Genomic DNA, 21,154 nt, shown 5'->3' with positions numbered 1-21,154 from the left:
TATGTAATATTCAGAAAGCACCACAATGATAGGATCAAGTCATCCGGTGGCGCGGCCATTATAGGTAACCAAGGAGTAGCATGTACACACTTACGACTCCAAACGTCCTTTGAGGTAGTGGCTGTTCGAGCTGTTCTTTTCAATAAACTTGTCATAATCTGCTCTCTATATACTTTCACACCACCATCTTGAAAAACATGAATTCCGCTCTTTAATAGACGAACTGCCAGAACCTTGTCTGGTCCTTGGGCACCTGAAGGCACGCAATGATCTATGGAGTGATCCTCGCCTATATGCACGAGGTCGCCTTATCGAACAGTTTCTATTTCCTTCTAGTGCGTGTCTGTTTAGCAAAGAGCCAACATACTTAAGTCTTGCCAACAAAACCTATTTATCAGTAGATTTCAGCATTACATCTCCATCGCTTTTACAGCTGCTCCAATGGAAAGTGATTAACAATCCTTTCAAAAGTGACTACTTTCCAATAATACTGAGCACATCGATAGACAAAGGTCTTCCACAAGTTCCGAGATGGCAAACAGACAAGGCCGACTGCGAACGGTTCCGACTAGCTACTCGCTTAAATTGGTCGATATATATGTGTGGATTGAGCATAGATGCCGCTGTAGACTTCTTTGCAGCTCTTTTTATTGATGCTGCAACAAAGTGTATCCCCCAAACTGGACAATCTGCTAAGCGACGCATACCTTGGTGGAACAGTTAATGTCAAAATGCACGTACAAAGCGAAATAAAGCATGGAAGCTGCTTCAGGACTCACCCACAACGGAAAATTTTACTAATTCTAAAAAAACATTAAGTCCCAAGGCAGAAGAACGTGCCGACAGGCCAAACGGGAATGTTGGCACAAGTTTTTATCAGGCATCAATTCATATACATTAGCAGGCTGAACTCTGGAACATGGTTAGTAGGTTAGCAGGAAGACAAGTACGCTCACTCCTTCTCGTAAACACTCTTGATGACCAAGCGAACTCTCTCGGTGCTCATTTCGAACAGGTTTCTAGCTGGTCACTCTACAGTGAAGCCTTCCAAAGATACAAAACAAGAATTGAAAAGCCGAAACTTGAATGCAAATGCACAAAATATGAGGCTTGCTGCCAGCCTTTTTGCTTGGCTGAGGTACATGCATGGCTGGGCTGCTGCAGTGATTCGGCCTCTGGTTCTGATCGCGTGGTTCACGATATGTTGAAAAACTTGCCTCCCAAAACTCGGAAAACATTACTCTCCCTGTGTAATAGCCATATGGTCTTCCAGTGAGATTCCTGCTTCTTGAAAAGAGGCCATTGTAATTCCAATTTAAAACGCTGCAAGGATCCGTCTTCTTTTGCGAGTTATAGGCTGATCGCTCTAATAAGTTGTTTGTGTAAGCTTTTTGAGAAGATGATTAACCACACTACATTTCCTGGAAACAACAACCTGCTGTGTGTCAATTTCGCATGGGTAGATCCACCACTGACGATCTGCTACGTATCGAAGCATAAATACCCGATTCTTTTGTTCATAAACACGTTTATCTTTCAGTATTCTTAGATATGAAAAAGGCATATGACACCACATGGCGCTTTGGCATACCGCGATACCTCTCACATTTAGGTGTTCGAGGTAACATGCTGACCATAATCGAAAGCTATTTATCCAACCGTACTTTTCGTGTCCGGGTAGGAAACGTTTTGTCGCGAACATTTGTCCAGGAGACTAGAGTGCCGCAAGGTGGCGGTTGAGCTGCACACTTTTTGTTATAAAAATGAATACATTGCATTCCTACATTCCACGCAATATGTTTTATTGTACTTATGTTCACGACGTGCAGATCGGTTTTAAATCCTGCAATCTCGCATTGTCCAAGCAACAGCTTCAACTCGGTTTGAATAAAGTTACCAATTGGGCTGACGAGAATGGATTCACCCTTAACCCGCAGAAAAGTACCTGCATTTTATTTACAAGAAAGAGAGGTCTGCACCCCGATCCGATCATTCACTTGCACGGACAGCGATTGGTTGTGGAAAGTGAACACAAATTTTTAGCCATAATTTTAGACATGAAATAACATTCGTACCTCACATGAAAAAGCTCAAAAACAAGTGCCTGAAAGCTATGAATATACTAAAGGTTTTGTCGCGAACATCATGGGGCAGGGATAGAAAATACCTGATAAATCTTTATAAAAGTCTTATACACATGCGCCTAGATTACGGGGCAATAATCTATCAGACAGCGACAACAACTGCTTTAAAAATGCTTGTCTGGTTTATCATTTGGGCATCCGTCATTCTATGGATGCTTTTCGCGCTAGTCTCGTAGAACGCGTGTACCTAGAGTCCAACGAGTGGTCACTGCAGCTGTAGAGAACTTAAAAGTTCATTGTGTATTACCTCAAGGTGAATGGTGATAAAAAGCACTCCTCATGCTCCACAATCAATGACTTATTCAGTTCCACACTATTTGATAACCGTCCCTCAGGTCGACAGCCCTTCTCGCTTCGTGTGAGTAGCCTCGCTGAGGAAACGGGAGTGCCACTTGATCAGTGTCTGATGGCTCCTGGCGCGCTTCTGCCACCGTGGCAATGGCAGCTCATAGAATGCGATATGCCCTTCATGGAAGTTACAAAACACGAACCTGTAGCACACATCTGCATGTACTTCCTGGAGCTTCAACACATATACAATTGTCCTGACTTTTACAGATGCCTCAAAGTCTAACAGTTCTCTATCATACGCAGCTGTTGGCCCATCTTTTCCAGAAGCCAGCTTACTAACATTCTGATTATAGCATTTTTACCGCAGACGCTTATGCAATACTTGCTGCTGTTACACATCAAGCAATCAAAACTACCAAAGGCAGTAGTTCACACAGATTCACTAATTGTGGTAAAAACTCCGAAAACTTTAAAAAAACACAAAAACCCCCATTCTTGTTTCGCTTTACTCATTATTATGCACAGTCTATGCACTCAAACAACATGTCATAGTATGCTGGGCGCCAGGGTATCGCGAGATCTAAAGTAATGTGTTGGCCGACCAACTGGGTCCGTCCACAAAAACACTGCCAATACATGTATAGTGTTACGTTTGGCCCGGCGATTCGTCTGGGCAGACGCCATTGTGCGTAAGCCAGTCTTCTGGGGAGCCTCTCAATCCGTTCTGCGCCCAGTCTGCCAGACGCTGTTGAAGATTTCGGCAATTACCCAGACCATGTGGCAAGCAAAGGCGAGTTCCTGACATTCAACTACGGACCCTTTCGTTGGCCCTTCGAGAAGCAGCGGTGACTGATGGCCTCGGCGACTCATCTGGCGATGGGGAAGCTGTTGTGACTGGCGCCAGAGCTGACAGGGGAGCGGCGCTTTTTTAATCCTCAATTCCGAAGCCGACCGGCGCGCCGCCTATGCCCGCCAGGCATTGTCCCTGCTAACCCGAGGGTGAGACGTCGTGTCGCCACGACGCCGTTAACCGTTCGAGAGAGGACAACAAAGACAGCATCTTTCTTGGTAGAGACCATGGCGGCCGCCACAAATCGCCCCGCTAATTAAACGAACAAATCCGCGGACCCTTTGATGTATGCTGTCAGGAGCTTGGTACCTCTCGACTAGCGGCGCACACACGACGAGGAACCCCGCTGGAGCCACCTTGCAGTGCAGTGATCACGACTCAATATTAGACACTCACGTGCACTGTGCATGCTCGTCCCCCTCACCTGATGTGTGTGTGTGATTGGTGTTCCACTCAAAGAGGAGGAACCCGACAGGGCTTAAAAGGACGCCGCAGAGTGCTGGACGTCGCTCTGAACCATGTAACGGTTCAATCACCACGCTGGTGGTTTGTTAAACCACTAACCCTTCTTTGCTGTAAATACGTGTAAATAAGGCCATAAACCTGTTTGTTTTTGTATCCTCTTCTTGTCAGCGTTCGTTTCCTCCACCCGGTTACACCACGCTACCACAAGAGACCGAGTAGACCCCCATTCGCAACAACTGGTGGCAGCAGTGGGATGCCATCGGCAAATTCTTCCTTCCGACCCTTTACAATAGACATTCCCGCGTTTGACCTAAAACCTTTCCTCAAACGACACCTCAGAGCACGTTCGCAAAGCACATGAGATGGCTAAACAGAAAACAAACTACGTGTTATCAAGCGACATCTTGGTAACTGGCCGCCAGTATCGAAGTCACGCCACACAGACTTAAAATTTTCAAGGCTAAGATTAGGACACACACAGTACACATTCGTATTTTTTGTCTGGTGGTGATACACCTTTGTGCGAGAAGTGTGGTGATCCACTCACCATTATCCACAATTTAATACAATGCTAGGAATTACAGGCTTTAAGAAAAAAAGCACTTTAAATCACCCTACTGAGAGCAAATGCCACTTCATCCATCGATGTTCATCGGTAGGGATTTGCTTTTCAAACATCAGTCATTGCTTGTGTTTTTGAAAGATGTCCGTAACTTTATGTGATCTACCCTGCTAATCTGCAGCTCGACTTCTGAAGAGAGGTCGTCGCTGCACTAGATACATACAATCAAATCCCGGCTGTGGCGGCTGCATTTCCGATGGAGGCGGAAACGTTGTAGGCCCGTGTACTCAGATTTGGGTACACGTTAAAGAACCCCAGGTGGTCAAAATTTCTGGAGCCCTCCACTACGGCGTCTCTCATAATCATATAGTGGTTTTGGGACGTTAAACCCCAGAAATCAATCAACTAGATACATACACTACAAAGCAACTGTCTCGTGGCCTTTAGAAACAAGGACGTTACAGACACATTCGTGCTCCGTCATCTCTCCAAAACTTTATGATTAGAACCGCTAGCCGCTCATTTTCACGCTACACGTCATGTCACTCTCATAGTTTTAATACCTTCATGTTTTACTCGTCTTTAGCGCGAGGATTTTTAGGCCCCTATACAGCCAATAAACATACCCATTGCCCACACCTTTTGTCTGATATACTGCGGCTCCTTGGCTATCATACGGCCTTTACGCCAAGAAACACCATGTATCATCATCGTCATCATCAATTAGAAATGCAGTTTTACCTAATGAATATCAATAGAGTTTAACCCACATATAGCAATAGTCAAGTGTGACAAAAATTTTATTTTTATAACCGATAATTTCTGTAAACAAGTTTCACACAAAAAATAAGGGGATGGCAGGCTATTGTGAAGAAACTAGACCGTTTTATGGATGGGGTCAAGTACTGCCATATTGGTCTGTTAACCTTTGTGTTTCAGCAAGCAAGCTAAGTGTTATGGTAGATGCATACGCATGAAAACAGTTGGATGCATGCATACGATGTTTCATAGCCTTAACGCATCAATATAGCAAAAACAAGAAAACATTGGTTTAACAGCTCAAGATGGTCGCACCCAGATGTCTTACAAAGGTGGTCTCTGATATTAAATTGGATATTCCAACAAACATCTATAAAAAGATGACAAAGGTACCAATTTTTCTAACATGTTTAAAAATTCGGATGTGCAAGTCTGAACTTTTCACTGGAACTGTATGTTTTAACAGACGCCACCACCGAAGCTTCCACATCATAGCAGATTTCAAAAGTCAGCTTTGTTGCGATGTCACAAACTGTACGGTGAAGCATATTGCGAATTCAAAGGGCACGCACTGGAGTACATTTTGGTTGTGGGCAGATGTTCAGCAGCTTGAATTTTTCTTTTTCTTTTTTTATTTTAAAAGATTTCATGTTTCATTAACTTTTGGCAGGGACACCCACCAGCCCTAATTCATTATTTAATTGATAATGTGGCATGAGGCATTGCTGTAAGTGAGTTATTTCCCCACAGAAAACATACAGGAAGTTGACTGTGCAGCAACATCTCATTGTTATAAATGATATACTGTTCAAACTGGTGTTTAGGTGGGTTTGACTGTATATATTTTATGACACATGCACACATTTACTCACAATCATTTGGAGCTGTCTTACAATACAACACAAGTTATTATGTTGGCCTGAGTAATATTTATGAAGACTTCTAATAATTCAAACAACGCATGAGTTCTCCCGAGTGCAAATTATTGAGAGTCTCCTGTTTGTCCTCAATTTGCAGTCTTGAGTATGGCAGCTTTCGTTTTAGATGTGAAGCAGCTCTTTGACTCCCCTGTGTTTGATTTGATTGATATGTGGGGTTTAACATCCCAAAACCACCATATGATTATGAGAGACGCCATAGTGGGGGGCTTCGGAAATTTCGACGACCTGGGGCTCTTCGACGTGCACCCAAATCTGAGCACACGGGCCTACATTTCCCCCTCCATTGGAAATGCAGTTGCCGCAGCCGGGATTCGATCCCGCGACCTGCGGATCAGCAGCCGAGTACCGTAGCCACTAGACCCCGGTGGCGAGGCGACTCGCCTTTGTAACGGTGTCCCTCCGTCTGCACCGCTCCCCTCACTGAAGTTGTTGGAATGGTACCAAGTAACTCACGCCCTCCTAGCAGTGCGTGGTGACCTCTCTGCTTCGCCTGCGGCGCGCTTGCCACATGTGGTCTCTCTCTCGCTTTACTCTCTCCACCGCTTGAAACGCTTGAGTCCACTCCTCACTTAGGCATCATCTCACCTGCGCCACCTCTTTCCATCTGCCGGCAAAATCAAGCGGCGAGCCGGCGCGTGCGGACGTTGCGCGCGTGCCTCGAAATTCTCGTTGCGTGTACAATGTGGACAGCGCGATCAAGCCGACGAGCAACACGTTGTCACGGCATGCTTTCCGCTAGTGTGTGTGTACCTTTCCCGGTTATTGCCAGCGTTGTAAAAGTTAGCGAAGCCGATCGGGTTCTCGAATGGCGATGTCAACACTGAGGAGGCGCGAGCCAGAGAAGCCGAATGCAAGCGTCGGCAGTGGAAGACCAGCGACACCGAAGAGGTGTGAGTGAAGAACACCGATCGCATTCGAGAATACCGACTGCGCGCTGGTAACATTGATAAGACTCGACCCAAGGAAGCCGAGTGCGTCTTCAACGTGTCCCACCTCCTGTGTCTCTGTGTTTCAAACAAACATTTACTGGAGTAAACAGCACCCACGTCAACACCGTTTCAATCGGGTCAACGCCATGCGAACCGCGGCTGCTTTGTACCCAATCAGGATTTTCTTCGGAGGGATGGTTCATAGTGTTTTGCTTACTTTCATGTTTATTCATGCCCTATTTTGATTAACAGTCAGCTGTCTTCTTATTCTGCAGTTTCCTCCTTTTGTGAGTGCTCGAAAGGGAGCTATAAACTAATTTGTTCAGCAAGCCCAAATTATTTCTGTTTAATGGGAACGAGTGGTTTTCAAATTTTGAGGAGCACATTTTAATGGTAGTCCAAAAAAAAAAGAAAATCAATGAAATGAAAATTTGGGCTCACCTTTTGTCAGTGAAGTAATTAGAGGCCAAATTAATTGATCAAATAATTATTTAATATCTTGATGTGATAGCAAATAGTCAATAGACAGAATTCAAATTTTTTGACACAAAATGATAATAAATGCTCCACCTTACGGTAGCTTTTAGCGAGAAATAAACACGAGAGATGGAAGCCTAAAGAAAGCACGCTAAAAGCTACCGCAAGAATGAACCAACTCGTGAAACAAGTTGCTCCGCCTTCTCAGTGAAAAAAGAACTGCCTTAGCGTATTTCGGGAACAGCGTGTCTGCTTCTGTAATTTCTTCATGTAACCCGACTTTTGTGTACTAGGTTAGCATAATATGTACAGGAAATGTTAAGCATGAGTTTAGGATGAAGAACAACCCCTTTATTTTTACTAGATAGTTGCTGACTTACAAAATAAATGATTCCAGTTGGTATCACTGGGCCTGAAAGGTTTAAAGTGGTCCTGCAACACAGCAGGACACTGCAGTCAAGTGCAGGTGCATGCCCTCAAGCCCGAAATTTCATCAATGGATGGATGTAATGCACGGTGAATGTGTTTAAAGAAAAATGCTTTCATTGGCAGACAAGCAGCAATGCATAGCTTAGATGCAAATTAGTTCTAAATAAATAGCATGTGCTTAGATATGCCACTTTTTCTATGTTTAAACTTTCCTTTGATTAGGTCTGTGGGCTTATTACTTTAATATTGGTAGAAGTAAAAAATTGTTACCATTTCTATGCAGGTTGGATGAAGTCAAGCAGAATGCCAAAGACATGGCAAAGGAGTTGAGAAAACAGCTGGACCTGCAGCATGAAAAGCTCAGTGCAGAGTACCAGGTATTGTATTTATTGAGTAATCAATAAATAACTATTACTAATAATTCAAAGTCGCTGGGGCCACGAGAAATCTTTGAATTAAGCTGATTTTCGAATGAACAGAAGATACAAACGATGGAAGGCAAAGAAACTTGCAATTATTCAGAGTAACGAGGGCTCATCATTTGCTGTGCCGGCTAAAAAGATTGCGGCTCCAAGAATTATGTTTTCCCGCAATACCTAGTCTTATTTTTTGTCTAAAACATGCAGGAATGGCGGGTCTCTCTGCTGCCACAGAAAAAAAAAGAGAAAAAGAAAAAAAAGAGAAAATGCTGCCATGATAAATTGAAACGTGCACCTTTGGAAAACAAGATGTGCTTCGCTATCAATACAGTTGTGACACGCGGCCAGCATGTTGCTTGCTCTTCGCTGCGTCGGCGCATCATGATGTGACCATTAGCCCATTCTTTCTCAAAAAAGAAAGAACTTTATAATGGCTCACTATGGTATAATGGCTCACCACGCCACCATGTTTGTGCTGCAACCTGTGGTCTGCAGGACAAAGCATTTTTCAGGCATCTGCAGTGGCATAACTTCTTAGTTTACTGCTGCTACGATCATTGAGAATATTGGCTCACACCAGGCAGATAAGCCCATGTTTTTTCTTACATTATGACTGTACATGCCAACATAATGGAAGGGATATTTCTGGCCTGCTGTATTAGCAGAGTTGTCACAGCGTGAGGCTGCTATGGCCCCTCCGAAAGCAGTCATCCAAAAATGCCGCTCTTGTCTTTCTTTTAAAGTCAATGAGAGCAGGATCACACTGTGGGAAACACTTCAGATCATGATGAGCCTACACCAGGGCAACAGAGCTCTTATGTGTGATAGCTCTCTGCAAGAAACTCGGATGTCAAATTCCTTACTATTGCAAACCAAGTTCTGAAACATGTCATAGGCATTATCTATCAAGTTCAAATACCGATCTTGGAGGCTATACTTCTGCTCTTGGAGATCTGATAAACATCACGGCGGTTGTGCATCACATTCTAAGTGCAATCAAGTATCATTTTCAGAATTAAAAAAAAATGTGTTTCGAGAACATTAGGGGCTGTGATAGCTATGTGATAAAATGGCAGTATTTTAAATTGGGGGGGGGGGGGAGTGTGCAATGGCTTCATCCAAAAATTCTCGTCCCGATTAGAGAAAAAAGAAGTGTTGCCATTTAGAGAGTTTAATAGTGAATGAGACTAGTCATTGCAGTAGAATAGTCATTCACAATTTTCTTCCAATCTTCATTAGCACCGTAGTTGTGTCACACATTTGCCTTGCTTATCTTCCAGAAAAAGTTAGAAGAAAAAGACGCCGAATATGGGCAGACTATTGAAAAGTTGAAAAATGAACTTGGAGAAGTGCATAAGATGAGTGCACAGGCGCCAACAGCACCGCTTCAAGAAATGGCTGCTGCAGGGGGAGACTTCTCGACCCTCGAACGTCAAGCGGGAGAGGTGGGCTGGTGTTGACTGTAAACAAGTTTTTTTTCCTTACGTCATTCTTGATCTCAAGCCACAAAAGATGAGGACAAACATTGGATTGTGTGAACAACTCTTTAGCTCTCATAATCATATGGTGGTTTTGGGACGTTATATCCCACATATCAATCGTCAATCAATTAACAACTCTTTAGTGAAGGTAGACATTGGAAGTGTCAGCACAACTGCCTTTACTATTGTAGAGAATATCCAGTGAAATTGAGAGAAACTCATATTTTCCACCAACATTAATAAACAGAAACCACTCACAATGGGCTTGCTATGTTGCCAGTCCACTTTTGTATACAGTCGAGCCCAGATATAACGGCGCCACTTCAAACGAACTTTCGCTTGAAACGAACAATATCGGGTGACCGTGATAATATACATTGGTTCAATGGCACAAAATCACACTTACAACGAATGTCTCCGAGCGCCGCTGATCAGTTACAGCGAACGGAGTCGGTGGTCTGCCGACTTCCCAGGAAACCAATTTCGACCGCCGATCAGGCGTCGGGGAGGTGCCTATACATTGTTATTAATAAGGGCCGTTCCACGCGCTTCCCGCACAGCCGCAATGCACGTGCCGGGACCCCTACCGCATGCAAGTGGGGGACGAATAAGCCAATTGGCGACGCTCTTTCACCCTCCGCAGCGTCGCCAATTGGATTATTTGTCCCCCGTTTGCGTGTGGTAGGTGTCCCAGCACGTGCATTGCGGCTGTGCGGGAAGGGCGACGAACGGCCCTAAACGCCGACCCTGCCTCCGCGACCCTCTAGTAGCCGCTCTCCCTAACCCACGGAAAGCTGTTTCCTTCCTCCATGCCCTGACTGCTTTTAAAGACGATAGTCTTTCTTGGGGACCTTCGACGCAAAAATTTTGGTCTGTTTGTGTGTACATTTGTCTGTTTGTCCACTCTTGAAGGCATCGGGCATTTGAAACGGCCGACCTCATTTGCAGCGCCCACCATTGTTGCTTAAGGCTGAGTGTTCAAGCTTGTGTGTTTGTCAATTAAAGAGCAATTATTGTGCATTTCTGGGGCACCATGACAACGCGTTTGTATTCTGCATGTGCGTCTTTTACTAGAAAAGGCATACATAGGTAATTTTAAGGACCATAGCGCTTATCGCGCTGCGCTGACCATGCAGCGCCTGCACGGAACGGCGAGTGTTTCCAACGATTTGCTAAAACGAGACTGTGGTGGTCCTACTCGTCTCCTTACGTTCTACACCTTATCACCTCTGAGAGGGGCGAGCACACCTGTCTCAGAGCCACGCGCTTTGTTTTCGAAGAAAACTGCCAGAAGGCGCTCATGTTTCACGTGTGACGCGGCTTGATGCGCTCGTTCGCCTCCGCTGCACGCTCGAGGCACTCTAACGCAGCGCCTCCAGAATACCACTAACCTATTTTCTTGTGCAGAACATCAAATAAATGTCTTGTTCACTCCACCCGCAAGACGATCGTCTTTCGATGACATTTGCAGATTACATGCAGATACGGGGTCAATTTTGTTTACGTGCGAGTTTAACGGACCTTTCAAGCAAGCTACCCAACCTGCCTCCTTTCGGTGTTTTGGTTTTCAAGGTCGCCCTCCCGCCGCATCCTCCCCTCTCTTTATCGCAACTCCTTGCCCTTCTGTCGCAAGTCTGCTCTTCTCTTTTGATCACAACCCCTTCGCCCGTCTCCACCACTCCGTGACGCCCGCTTCCCTGGCTCGAGTTAGTTTCGTTTTGTGACTGGAAACGGGCCCAGAGCTGTTCCACGTGTTTTGGCATGTGTGTCGCATGTGCGCGTCTTGCTTGTTCTTGGTGTGCGTGTGTGGTCATGACAGCCGACGGGAGGACTTGCACGCTTTTACCTGCCACTCAACAAACATAGAAAGTGTGACCGCTTGGCTTGAGCGTAATCCGCGCGTTAGGTGCCGCGTTGCGGAGCGCTTGCTGATAGCTGTTGACCACCTGGCAGCCAGCTTGCCGCTTCGGGCGTCTTGGTATTCAGCTGTGGAGATGGTGAATATTTCGTGGGCGGCGGTAACTGCTACATGCGCGCGAAACAGTTTTCGCGAGGCGGACTTCGTCCACGTCGGGCTTGATGCCGAGCCTGAAGCTTCCGAACTGCGGCAGCGATTTGTGGCAGCGCGTCGTAGACTCTGACCTGGAAGAGCGGGTGGGACATCTGTTGCGATGATGTAATTACGGTCAATGATGATGCTGTCACTGCGGAAGTGTGCACGGATTGGGGCATTGTGAATGAAGTCTGTGGCGAGAGCAATTTGGATAACTCGGATTGCGAGAAGGATTGCGAGAACGACAAAACTTTTGAGTCTGTGCCTCATGCATCTTATGCCACGGGCCTCGGCGAACGAGCACCCCGCCATTTTTAAATGAACTCGAGACCGCCCTTATCTCTTCTGCTCTTTAAAGCACGTGCATCACGGACTTTTTGGGCACAAAAAGTTTGTGTTTTCTCTTGCAACTTTTTAAAAGCTGTGTTTCATTTATTAAGAACTTCGGGGTACAGTGAACGGATTCCGCGTCACGCTCAGGTTCGTTATAAGCGGGCTCGACTGTAGTTGAGGAAGTGATGTTTGTTTAGTCGGTATGCTAGGCTATGCTGAGTGCAGCATATAGTCTGAGGTGTGTTCATACAGTATCAAACCATCGTTTTTCACACATAAACACATAAACTTGGACACATAAAACACATAAACCCTAACTTTCACACATAAAAGAATTGAAGATGTCCTGTTTTGACATATGGAAGTGATCTTATGCGCATGCATAGATTTTTTTCCCCCATTGAAGAAAGCGTTACTTCAGCACAGCCAGCTCGTTATGAAGATGTATAATAAGCACTTGTCAAATTGCAGCACGTTGTAAAATCATGGCATTGCATGAACTACCAAATTTTGCCAAAAGCTTGATAGTACACTCAAACCTCGTTATCACGAAGTTGAAGGGGAGCAGCAATTATTTTGTTATATCCATTATTTTGTTACATCGATTATAGCAGTTTGTGGCCATGTATGCTAAGATGGGCGCCGCACACCTATAAGCATGCAAAGAAGGAAACCGCCTCGCGGCCGAAGGTACCGCTGCGCGACCACGCGTGACATGAAAAATAAACTCAGTCGAATCTCATTAATTTGAACTTTCGGGTAATTCGAACTCACGCTGAGGTCCCGTCAAAGCTATGTGTATTCCAATGGGCAAAAGCACCCTGTAATTCGAACGCGCAAGCACTTGCGACGGTTAACTCGAACATACCGAAAATTCTCTCAGCACCATGCCGAATCCCGCGGCGGCACCTCTTAACGCTGCATGCGAAGAAAGAAAAGAAGAAAAGGAAAGACTGTGGTGGATTGTTTGCTCTCTCTCAAACGCCAATCTGCGACGCGCCTGTTCCACACTTCTCTTTTTTTTGTCTCTGCACGTAGAGACCCTTCTCCTTTCAAGGCCTCACGCGCAGAGAGGGGAAAAAAAATGCTGTTGCGGAGAGTCCTCCTTTCTTGGTGCAGAGTAAGCAGCCATGGTAGCAGCAGAGACGCAGTTGTTGCCGTCGTGAGAGGGAAATCGCTTTGCACCACGGCACTCGCTGAGTGCTTCCTCGATCCTCTCCACTGGCTGTGTGAGGACTGCTCTCTCGGCCGTGAGGGGTGTGGCTGTAAGGTCGGCACGGGAGTTTTGGAAGAACTGCTCCGAACGAGCGTCAAACTTCGCAGAAAACGTTATACTTTACACACTACGGTCGTTTTTTTTTCCATAGACTATTTGATTGACTAATTTAGTTTTTTATATCTGTTTACTGGTTAATTTTAGGTCGTTACAACGAGGTTTAAAATGCATGGTTCTCAATGGAGTTTTCAAGAATAATATCATGTACTTCAGTATATCCATCATTTCGTTATATCCCGTAACGTTATGACGAGGTTTGAGTGTCATCATCATCATCAGCCTGATTACGTCCACTGCAGGACAAAGGCCTCTCCCATGTTCCGCCAGTTAACCCGGTCCTGTGCTTGCTGCTGCAAATTTATACCTGCAAATTTCTTAGTCTCATCTGCCCACCTAACCTTCTGTCTCCCCCTAACCCGCTTCCCTTCTCTGGGTTCGAGTGTACCCTGTGAAAACTGTTCGCCAGATTTAACAGGCTTTCGAGCACCTCTTTCATAAACGAGTGGTACATCGTCAAAGGTGGCCACACATCAGCAAACCACAAAGTGCATTCATGCCGACTCTCAAATACCTATGATGAGAATGTCATTAGTGGCGAAAAATTTTGAAGGTGGGCCATACCATCACAGTTTAAGAACTGGCAAACAAGATTTGGGTAGGCATTGGACCAGTACTGTATTTATTCGAATAGAGTCGAGCCCGCTTATAACGAACCCGAGTCTCGCGTGGCATCCGTTCACTGTATCCCGAAGTTCGAAGTAAATGAAACACAGCTTTTAAGGGGGGACATGGGTCTTAGGGCTGTCTCATTCATTTTTTAACCAAATGTGACAAAAGTTGGCATGCTTACTTAGTTTGTTCTCCCGATTCTCAAAATGTAAAGGTTTTTTCTGTAGCTTCATTAGTTACCGTATAAACACGTGTAAGGGCCGCACATTTTTTTTCAGGAAATGAGGGCCAATTTTCAGGGTGCGGCCCATACACGGAACTTTTTTTTGCTAAACTAAAAACAACGTACCACTTCGCGAACGAAGAGCGTTTATTGCAGTATGCCGCGTGTGCACTTATTTGTCGTCACTCGACGAGTCCTTTAACTCGGAGTCCGAGATGGTGTGTTGCAGAGCACCATCATTCCACAAACAGTCATCTTCGGTGCCATCCAGGCTGTTGGATATCCCAGTGACCTTAAAACTTCGGGACACAATGTCCGTCGACACCGAGCTCCACGCCGACAATACCCAACCGAGAACAGTAGCAAGCGGTGCCCTCTTCAGCCGTCCGGTCGGTGTCTGCTCATGGTTGCCGGTTGCCATCCACTCCGTGTAGAGTCTTCGGAATTCAACTTTGAACGGTCGATTCATGCTCACATCCAGTGGTTGCAACATTCCTTTGAGGCCGCCTGGAATTACGGCCATGTCTGTGCCGACACGGCGCAGCTGCTCCTTCACCTTATCGGTAAGGTGGCCGCGGAAACTATCCAACACTAAAAGTGAATGTTTGGCCAACAAAGCTCCCGGTCTGTTCTGCCAAACACTTTTCACGCAGTCAAGCACCATATCATCGTTCATCCATCCCTTCTCTTGGGCGCTAACTATGATGCCCTTGGGGAAAACTTTGTTGGGAATTCTTTTCCTTTTCAAAATAACGTACGGGGGGTAGCTTTTGCCCATCCGCGGTCACACAAAGCATCGCGGTGCAGCCTTGGCGCTCAGCGCCGGTGGTCCGCACGGCGACACTCTTCTTGCCTTTTACTTCGACTGTGTAGTTCTCGGGAGATTCGAACCACACAGGAGTTTGATCATCGTTCGCTATTTGCGACAACAGATAATTGTGCTGATGGCGCAGGTCAATGACATGCTTGTGAAAACTAAGCACATTTTCGGTATAGTCTTTTGGCAGCCGCTGGCACAGCGCAGTCCTCCGTTGAAAGGAGAGTCTCTTCCTTTTCAGAAACCTTCGCACCCAGCCAGCATTAGCCTTGAAATGCCCGGTCGGTATATTTTTCGCACGTGCTAAGGCTAGTGCCTTCATGTGCAGCATGTCCGTAGTGAGCGCAAAACCATCGTTACGCAACTCAATCACATAGCGGAGCAACTCCTCTTCCAAATCAGGATACTTGCACTGTTTTCCTCAGAAAGCGCGCTTTTTGATGTTGGTATTCTGCAAGGCTTTCTTCTGAGCGCACCAATGTCGAACACACTTCTCGTCAACGTCGAATTTTCTGTTGGCGGCCCGTTTCTCGTGCTCTAGAATAAGCTCGATCACCTTCAACTTATAGCCAGCTGTATAGCTATTTAGCTGCTTGCCCATCGTGCCATAACGTAAACGTCCCGCAGAAAATTAGCTAGAGTCCCAGAGTCATTCAACGGTGCGCAAAACTCGAGCAAATGGCAAGCTGAACAGCACAATAACCGAACAACACACAAATACCAAAGTTGGTGATGCTAATGCTGATATGGATAGCGCGTTTGTATATAAGTGCCAGAAGTTGAAGATATAATCCCGCTTAACCTTCAGTTGGCGGGTGTATGAACACTACTGAAAAAACTTAAAATTTTTAGCCAACTTCATGAACATATTAGCATGAAGAAAACCAACAAATTATTCGAATGACGTAGTGATGATAATTGCGTTCTCTAACGCCATCTATTGACAACGCCTAGTAGCTCACACACGCGCACGTATTTTTAATACGTATCGGTCAAGGAAAGTGCGGATGCGGCCCTACACGCAACTTTTTTTTAATATGTGCTTCTTAAAAACGGGATGCGGCCCTTACACGCGTGTATACGCGTGTATAATTAAATTACCAAGATAACAATTTCTATTGTTCTTACCACAATAGAAAAATAACCACCTGTCGAAAATTTATAAATGACATAGGGATTGACAGCAGAAAGCATAAGACATACAACATAAGAAGCACTTTTTTGATTGGGTCATTATTTCTTACTTTACAGTACACTAAACTTTTCAGCCCTGAATGTGGCCATTGTGTGGTCACACAAAAGACTAGTTTAAAAAACTTGCATCAAGGGAAATCAAAATCTGCTTCCTATATTGTGTGCTCCAAGCATATAGCTTCATGCTGCAAAAAAAAATATTCTGCTTTCTGTAATAGTTTCAAATATACTGTTGTAATTTTCATGCAGGCTGTACAAAATAGCCATTTTGAGAAAATGAAGAAAACTACGAATTCTAACATTTTAAACTGTAAAAATGTATGTACTTATAATTACATAGCCATTGCCATATATATGAATGCTAGAAAGCCTAAGGAGTGCAACGCTGCAAGCTGATCGAAAATTGAACGAGTACTTCTCGAATTACAGCACAGTAAAATTCATTGCATGTAACCAAATACAGAAATTTTTATAATAAAATAAAAATGAATTCGCCCAATAAAGATAGGCTCCCAGCATTGTTTCTTGTGCACATTTAGCTACATTGTGCAAAAACGATTACAGCTCTAGCTGTCCTAGGTCCACTTTTACCGAACAAGAAAAAGAATGTGGCCAAAATCTGTGCTTTGAGAATACTGCTGTTAAAACTTTATTTCCCAGTTCTGAGGGAAAAATATCATAGCACACATACTTTTAGTCAGTTAATATGCACCGGGAATGCAATAGGGCTGATTGTTTGCACGAGCATGTCGATTCTTCTAGTCCTGTAGCAAGTTGTCACCGTGTGCTCGTCTGAAATAGATGTCTGAAGGATTTACACCGGGACACTCTGACGGCAACATTGCAGGTTCGTGCCCACTCCGTACTCAAGGAGCAAAAACAAAATGCAGCTGGTGCGAACGCATCTGAGACAAGCGATGTAGAATCTGAAAGTGTCATCGAAAACATGAAGCGACAAATTGATTACCTGGAAAAGCAACTTCAAATGGAACGAGATGCAACAAAGACTGCTCGGGACGACTGCGAGGTCATGGCACAGAAGCATCAGCATGTTCTCTTGGAACAGAAGAAAGAGTGGAGGAACCGGTCAGTTGAAGCCTCCCGTCTTTCTTTTTTGTTTTACTTTGCACATTTCTGGCACGTACAAAGCAGGGCTGTGCAAAGGTACCTCGCGATTGTGTCATGATACACGTAGAAGGTACTGTGATGATAAGCATTTGAGATACTTATACAAGATGCTAACGGTATGAAAATGTTCGTACTGGCATATGCACTGTGAGACATCAATACATTGGTTGATTTTCCATTATTGAGGGTGAGGAGTTGAGTCTCCCTACATAGGGGACACCTAGCTTGTGTGCTATGCAGGATAACATTGGCATGCTCCTTAAAGGTTTAGCTGTCAGCAAACTATGAAAACATGTCGAATCCCTCCTCGACATTTCAGCAAAAAATTTTCAAATGAGGTCAGTTTTTACAACAGAAATAATAATATTGAACAAAATGAAAGTGCAGAATTGGTACAGGAGTGCACATGTTCTTGGTTACTGAAATGGGGGTATCGCCAGATCGGGTTGTTTAATGAAAGGGAGACACTTGCTGAAGGTGAATCATTTGACACAGTCTTACATTGGGCTTCCTGTACGTATATGTCACTATTTGTGACATTAGCAAACTAGAAGCAAAGTAGAGACAAATAACGATGAATAGGATGGAAACTGTGTTTTTACGAAAAGATAATCTGAAAAATCTACCCTACAAAATTCAGTCTTAGATAGTAAAAGTTTATCACACAGTTGAGTCACTTGCATGTCTGCACGTGTCTGCTGCGATAGGTAAGGTGATCAATGCTGGATCTACGACCCTATCAGTTGGCTTGGGTCCAGAACCCGTTTGCCTTGAGCCTAAACAGCCTGCAGCCCATGCATCTTCAACGGCAACCACATTTTCTTCCTCATTACGTGGAACCATATTCAGTTCCACTTTTTTGTTCTCTGCAACCCAATGCACTTCATGTAGCTTTATTTTGAAAAGATCCTTCTAAGCCACATCAGTAAAACACATCACATCGTTGTGTGAACAAGTATGGAACATTTTAGCAAATGGAATGCAGAAATAGCTTGACAGCATTGTTTGCTTAATATAATCTCACTAAGCATCTTTACTGCAACAGAAACAGACTATTCCCATCTTTGTATGGTACCGCTTAATATAGCACTCACGATAATTCAGACTTTTGATTAATTCAGAAAATTTTTTTGTTTTTGGTTGGACCTGTGCATTTTAGATTCATTTTAAAGGCATCTAATTCAAACTTCTCCATTGCATAAATTTGGTGAATTCACAGTTTTTGCCTGTGCATGCCTTAAAATACCTGCTGCCTTTGTTGGTTCTGGCTGAGCATTTGGATTTCTTATACCACTAACAATCACAAGTAAAGCCATTCATTTGTCAGCCTACAATGGCTTGTTGACTAAGGAGAAAAAAAATATTACTTAGCCTTGCTCTATCGCGTGCCTTGTGTTGTTGATTAGTCACTTTTGCCTCAGTATACTGCAGCCGTGCAGAAATGTGTTCCAAGATTCAGAAGGGGCTACTGCTGTCACGAGATGCAGCATATTTTGCTCCTTAATAAGAAACGCAGCCCGCAGGGGGGTTTGTGTAAGCAGGTGTTAAGTGTTAGCGACACCTCGGACCCGAGCTAACAAGGAGGGGGGGGGATTGGACTCCTTCTTACACCTAGCCATGTCCGGGGAAAAGGGGATCCTGGGGGTTAAGCTGATGCCGGCTGATTGAACCTCTAAGGCCCCTCCCTCCGGCAGAGGCAACACACGCCTTTGGCCCCAGCTTCACGTAGACGACACCCCTGGGCGGACCCACCCAGGGAAAATCGGCAGTCGCCTTTTGCTATCTCTCTCTCTTCCTACATCTTCGTATTTTCTCACTTTTTATCTGTCCTGTCATCTTCTACCTTCCGCTTACTTCCATTTTTTTCTGGCGGTGAGGTTTAACCTTCTGTGTGTGCCCTCTCTTGGGCACATTATATTTGGCTATAGTGGCTGTTTAGAGCTGGCGTTGGCGTGTATTATCGAATAAGTACTGTTGCGCTCCCATGTTGGGCTCCGTGGTGGGCAGCTGGCAAGGCTGCCAAAAATATTTATGCCTTATGGCCTCCAGTTCATTTCCTCAACTGAATGATTGTCCCCTCACAAAGAGGAAATGCACCAATGAGAGTTTAAACTTTTTTCTGAATCTGACTCCACGTCATCCACGATCTCTCTTTTATTGTGTCAAAAACCCTCACAAATACACTCGGGCAAGGTTATAAGGCTACTCGTATGGCTAGTGGGGACCTGCTCTTTGGAGTGCAATGCAAGAACCAGTATGAAAACCTCTCAAAACTTGGCTCGTTTCGAAGCACCCCTGTCTCAATAACACCACATCGATCTCTGAGCAGCTCCCAAGGTCTAGCGTCTGACCAAGACCTTCTTAATTTGACTGGAAACGAGCTCCTTGAGGGCTGAAATGAACATCATGTGCCTTATGTGCAGTGAATCGAACTACGACGTGGCACAAATAAATACCCACAAAACACTTGATTGTAACCTTCTCCACAAGCACCCTAACTGAATATCTTGAAACAGGCTACCTAAAGCTAATGGTATGACCATGCATCCTGAATCCACGGTGTTGCTTTAAGTCCCAGCATTTCGGCAATGGCTCTCACAGCTGCAGTGGCCGTCAAACCTGTGCCAAGTGTAGCTCAAATGACCACGCTTCATACAACTTTGTGAAAACTCCCCACTGCGCAAACTGCAATGGTGGGCATCCAGCGTATTCCCGTGCTTGTCCTGCGTGAAAACACGAAAAGGAAATAATCGCCCTCAAGATCAATGAAAACATCTCCTTTAGGGAGGCGCGCAAACGTCTCTATATTGCGTAGGGTCTATCGTTTGCGGAAATGGTATGCAAGGGGACAGTACCACCAAAGTCCGCAGAGTTCGCTCGTTCGCCACAGAATGGACAAGCGGTAGCGCCATCCCCCCCTTCAGAAGCAGCAGCAGGTCTGCTCTGCAGCCAAAAGGCTCGCAGGCCCCTGGATCTGCAGCCACAGCTGTTCTGAGAGAAAGCCCTAAACCTCCCGCTGCCATACGCGTCAACCGTGAGTGGACATCGAGCACTTCGTCCGAAGTGATAGACACAACAGCAAGTCCATCAGTGTCCCAGACGCCGAAGGATAGGCACAGCTTGTAAGAGCACGCCAAAAAGTAAAAAACCCTCATCACGGGGCCCAACAAGGGCTCCCGGACTTAAGTCACTAGCTCTTTTCGTACACACAGCACTAATTTACACCCAATATGAATACACAAATCATACAGTGGAACGTCGGAGGACCTTTTAGAAACCTCGGTGAGGTCCAACAACTCCTACACAAACATTCATCGAAAGGGCTGTGTGTACAAGAGACAGACCTAAAGTCCTACAACACCAATTTTCTACGTCGTTATGTAATATTCAGAAAGCACCACAATGATACGATCAAGTCATCCGGTGGCGCGGCCATTATAGTTAACCAAGGAGTAGCATGTACACACTTACGACTCCAAACGTCCTTTGAGGTAGTGGCTGTTCGAGCTGTTCTTTTCAATAAACTTGTCATCATCTGCTCTCTATATACTTTCACACCACCATCTTGAAAAACATGAATTCCGCTCTTTAATAGACGAACTGCCAGAACCTTGTCTGGTCCTTGGGCACCTGAAGGCACGCAATGATCTATGGGGTGATCCTCGCCTATATGCACGAGGTCGCCTTATCGAACAGTTTCTATTTTCTTCTGGT

At 45.0% G+C, this 21,154-nt stretch overlaps 1 protein-coding gene across 11 annotated transcripts in view; it reads left to right on the top strand.

Annotated features, from left to right (window-relative positions):
• Positions 1–21,154, top strand: part of LOC119185246 (uncharacterized) — a 312,525-nt gene that overhangs the window by 183,567 nt on the left and 107,804 nt on the right. For all 11 annotated transcript variants that reach the window (XM_075879550.1, XM_075879553.1, XM_075879554.1 and 8 more), the window contains 3 exons: positions 8,131–8,224; positions 9,547–9,711; positions 17,160–17,398. In XM_075879550.1, coding sequence (XP_075735665.1) covers positions 8,131–8,224; positions 9,547–9,711; positions 17,160–17,398 — 498 coding nt within the window. The remainder of the gene's footprint in view (positions 1–8,130; positions 8,225–9,546; positions 9,712–17,159; positions 17,399–21,154) is intronic.

This window comes from Rhipicephalus microplus, chromosome X (assembly GCF_043290135.1).
Source record: "Rhipicephalus microplus isolate Deutch F79 chromosome X, USDA_Rmic, whole genome shotgun sequence".
Taxonomy (NCBI): Eukaryota; Metazoa; Arthropoda; class Arachnida; order Ixodida; family Ixodidae; genus Rhipicephalus; species Rhipicephalus microplus.
Note: the sequence above shows the minus strand (reverse complement) of the source record. Positions and strands in the feature narration are given on the sequence as shown.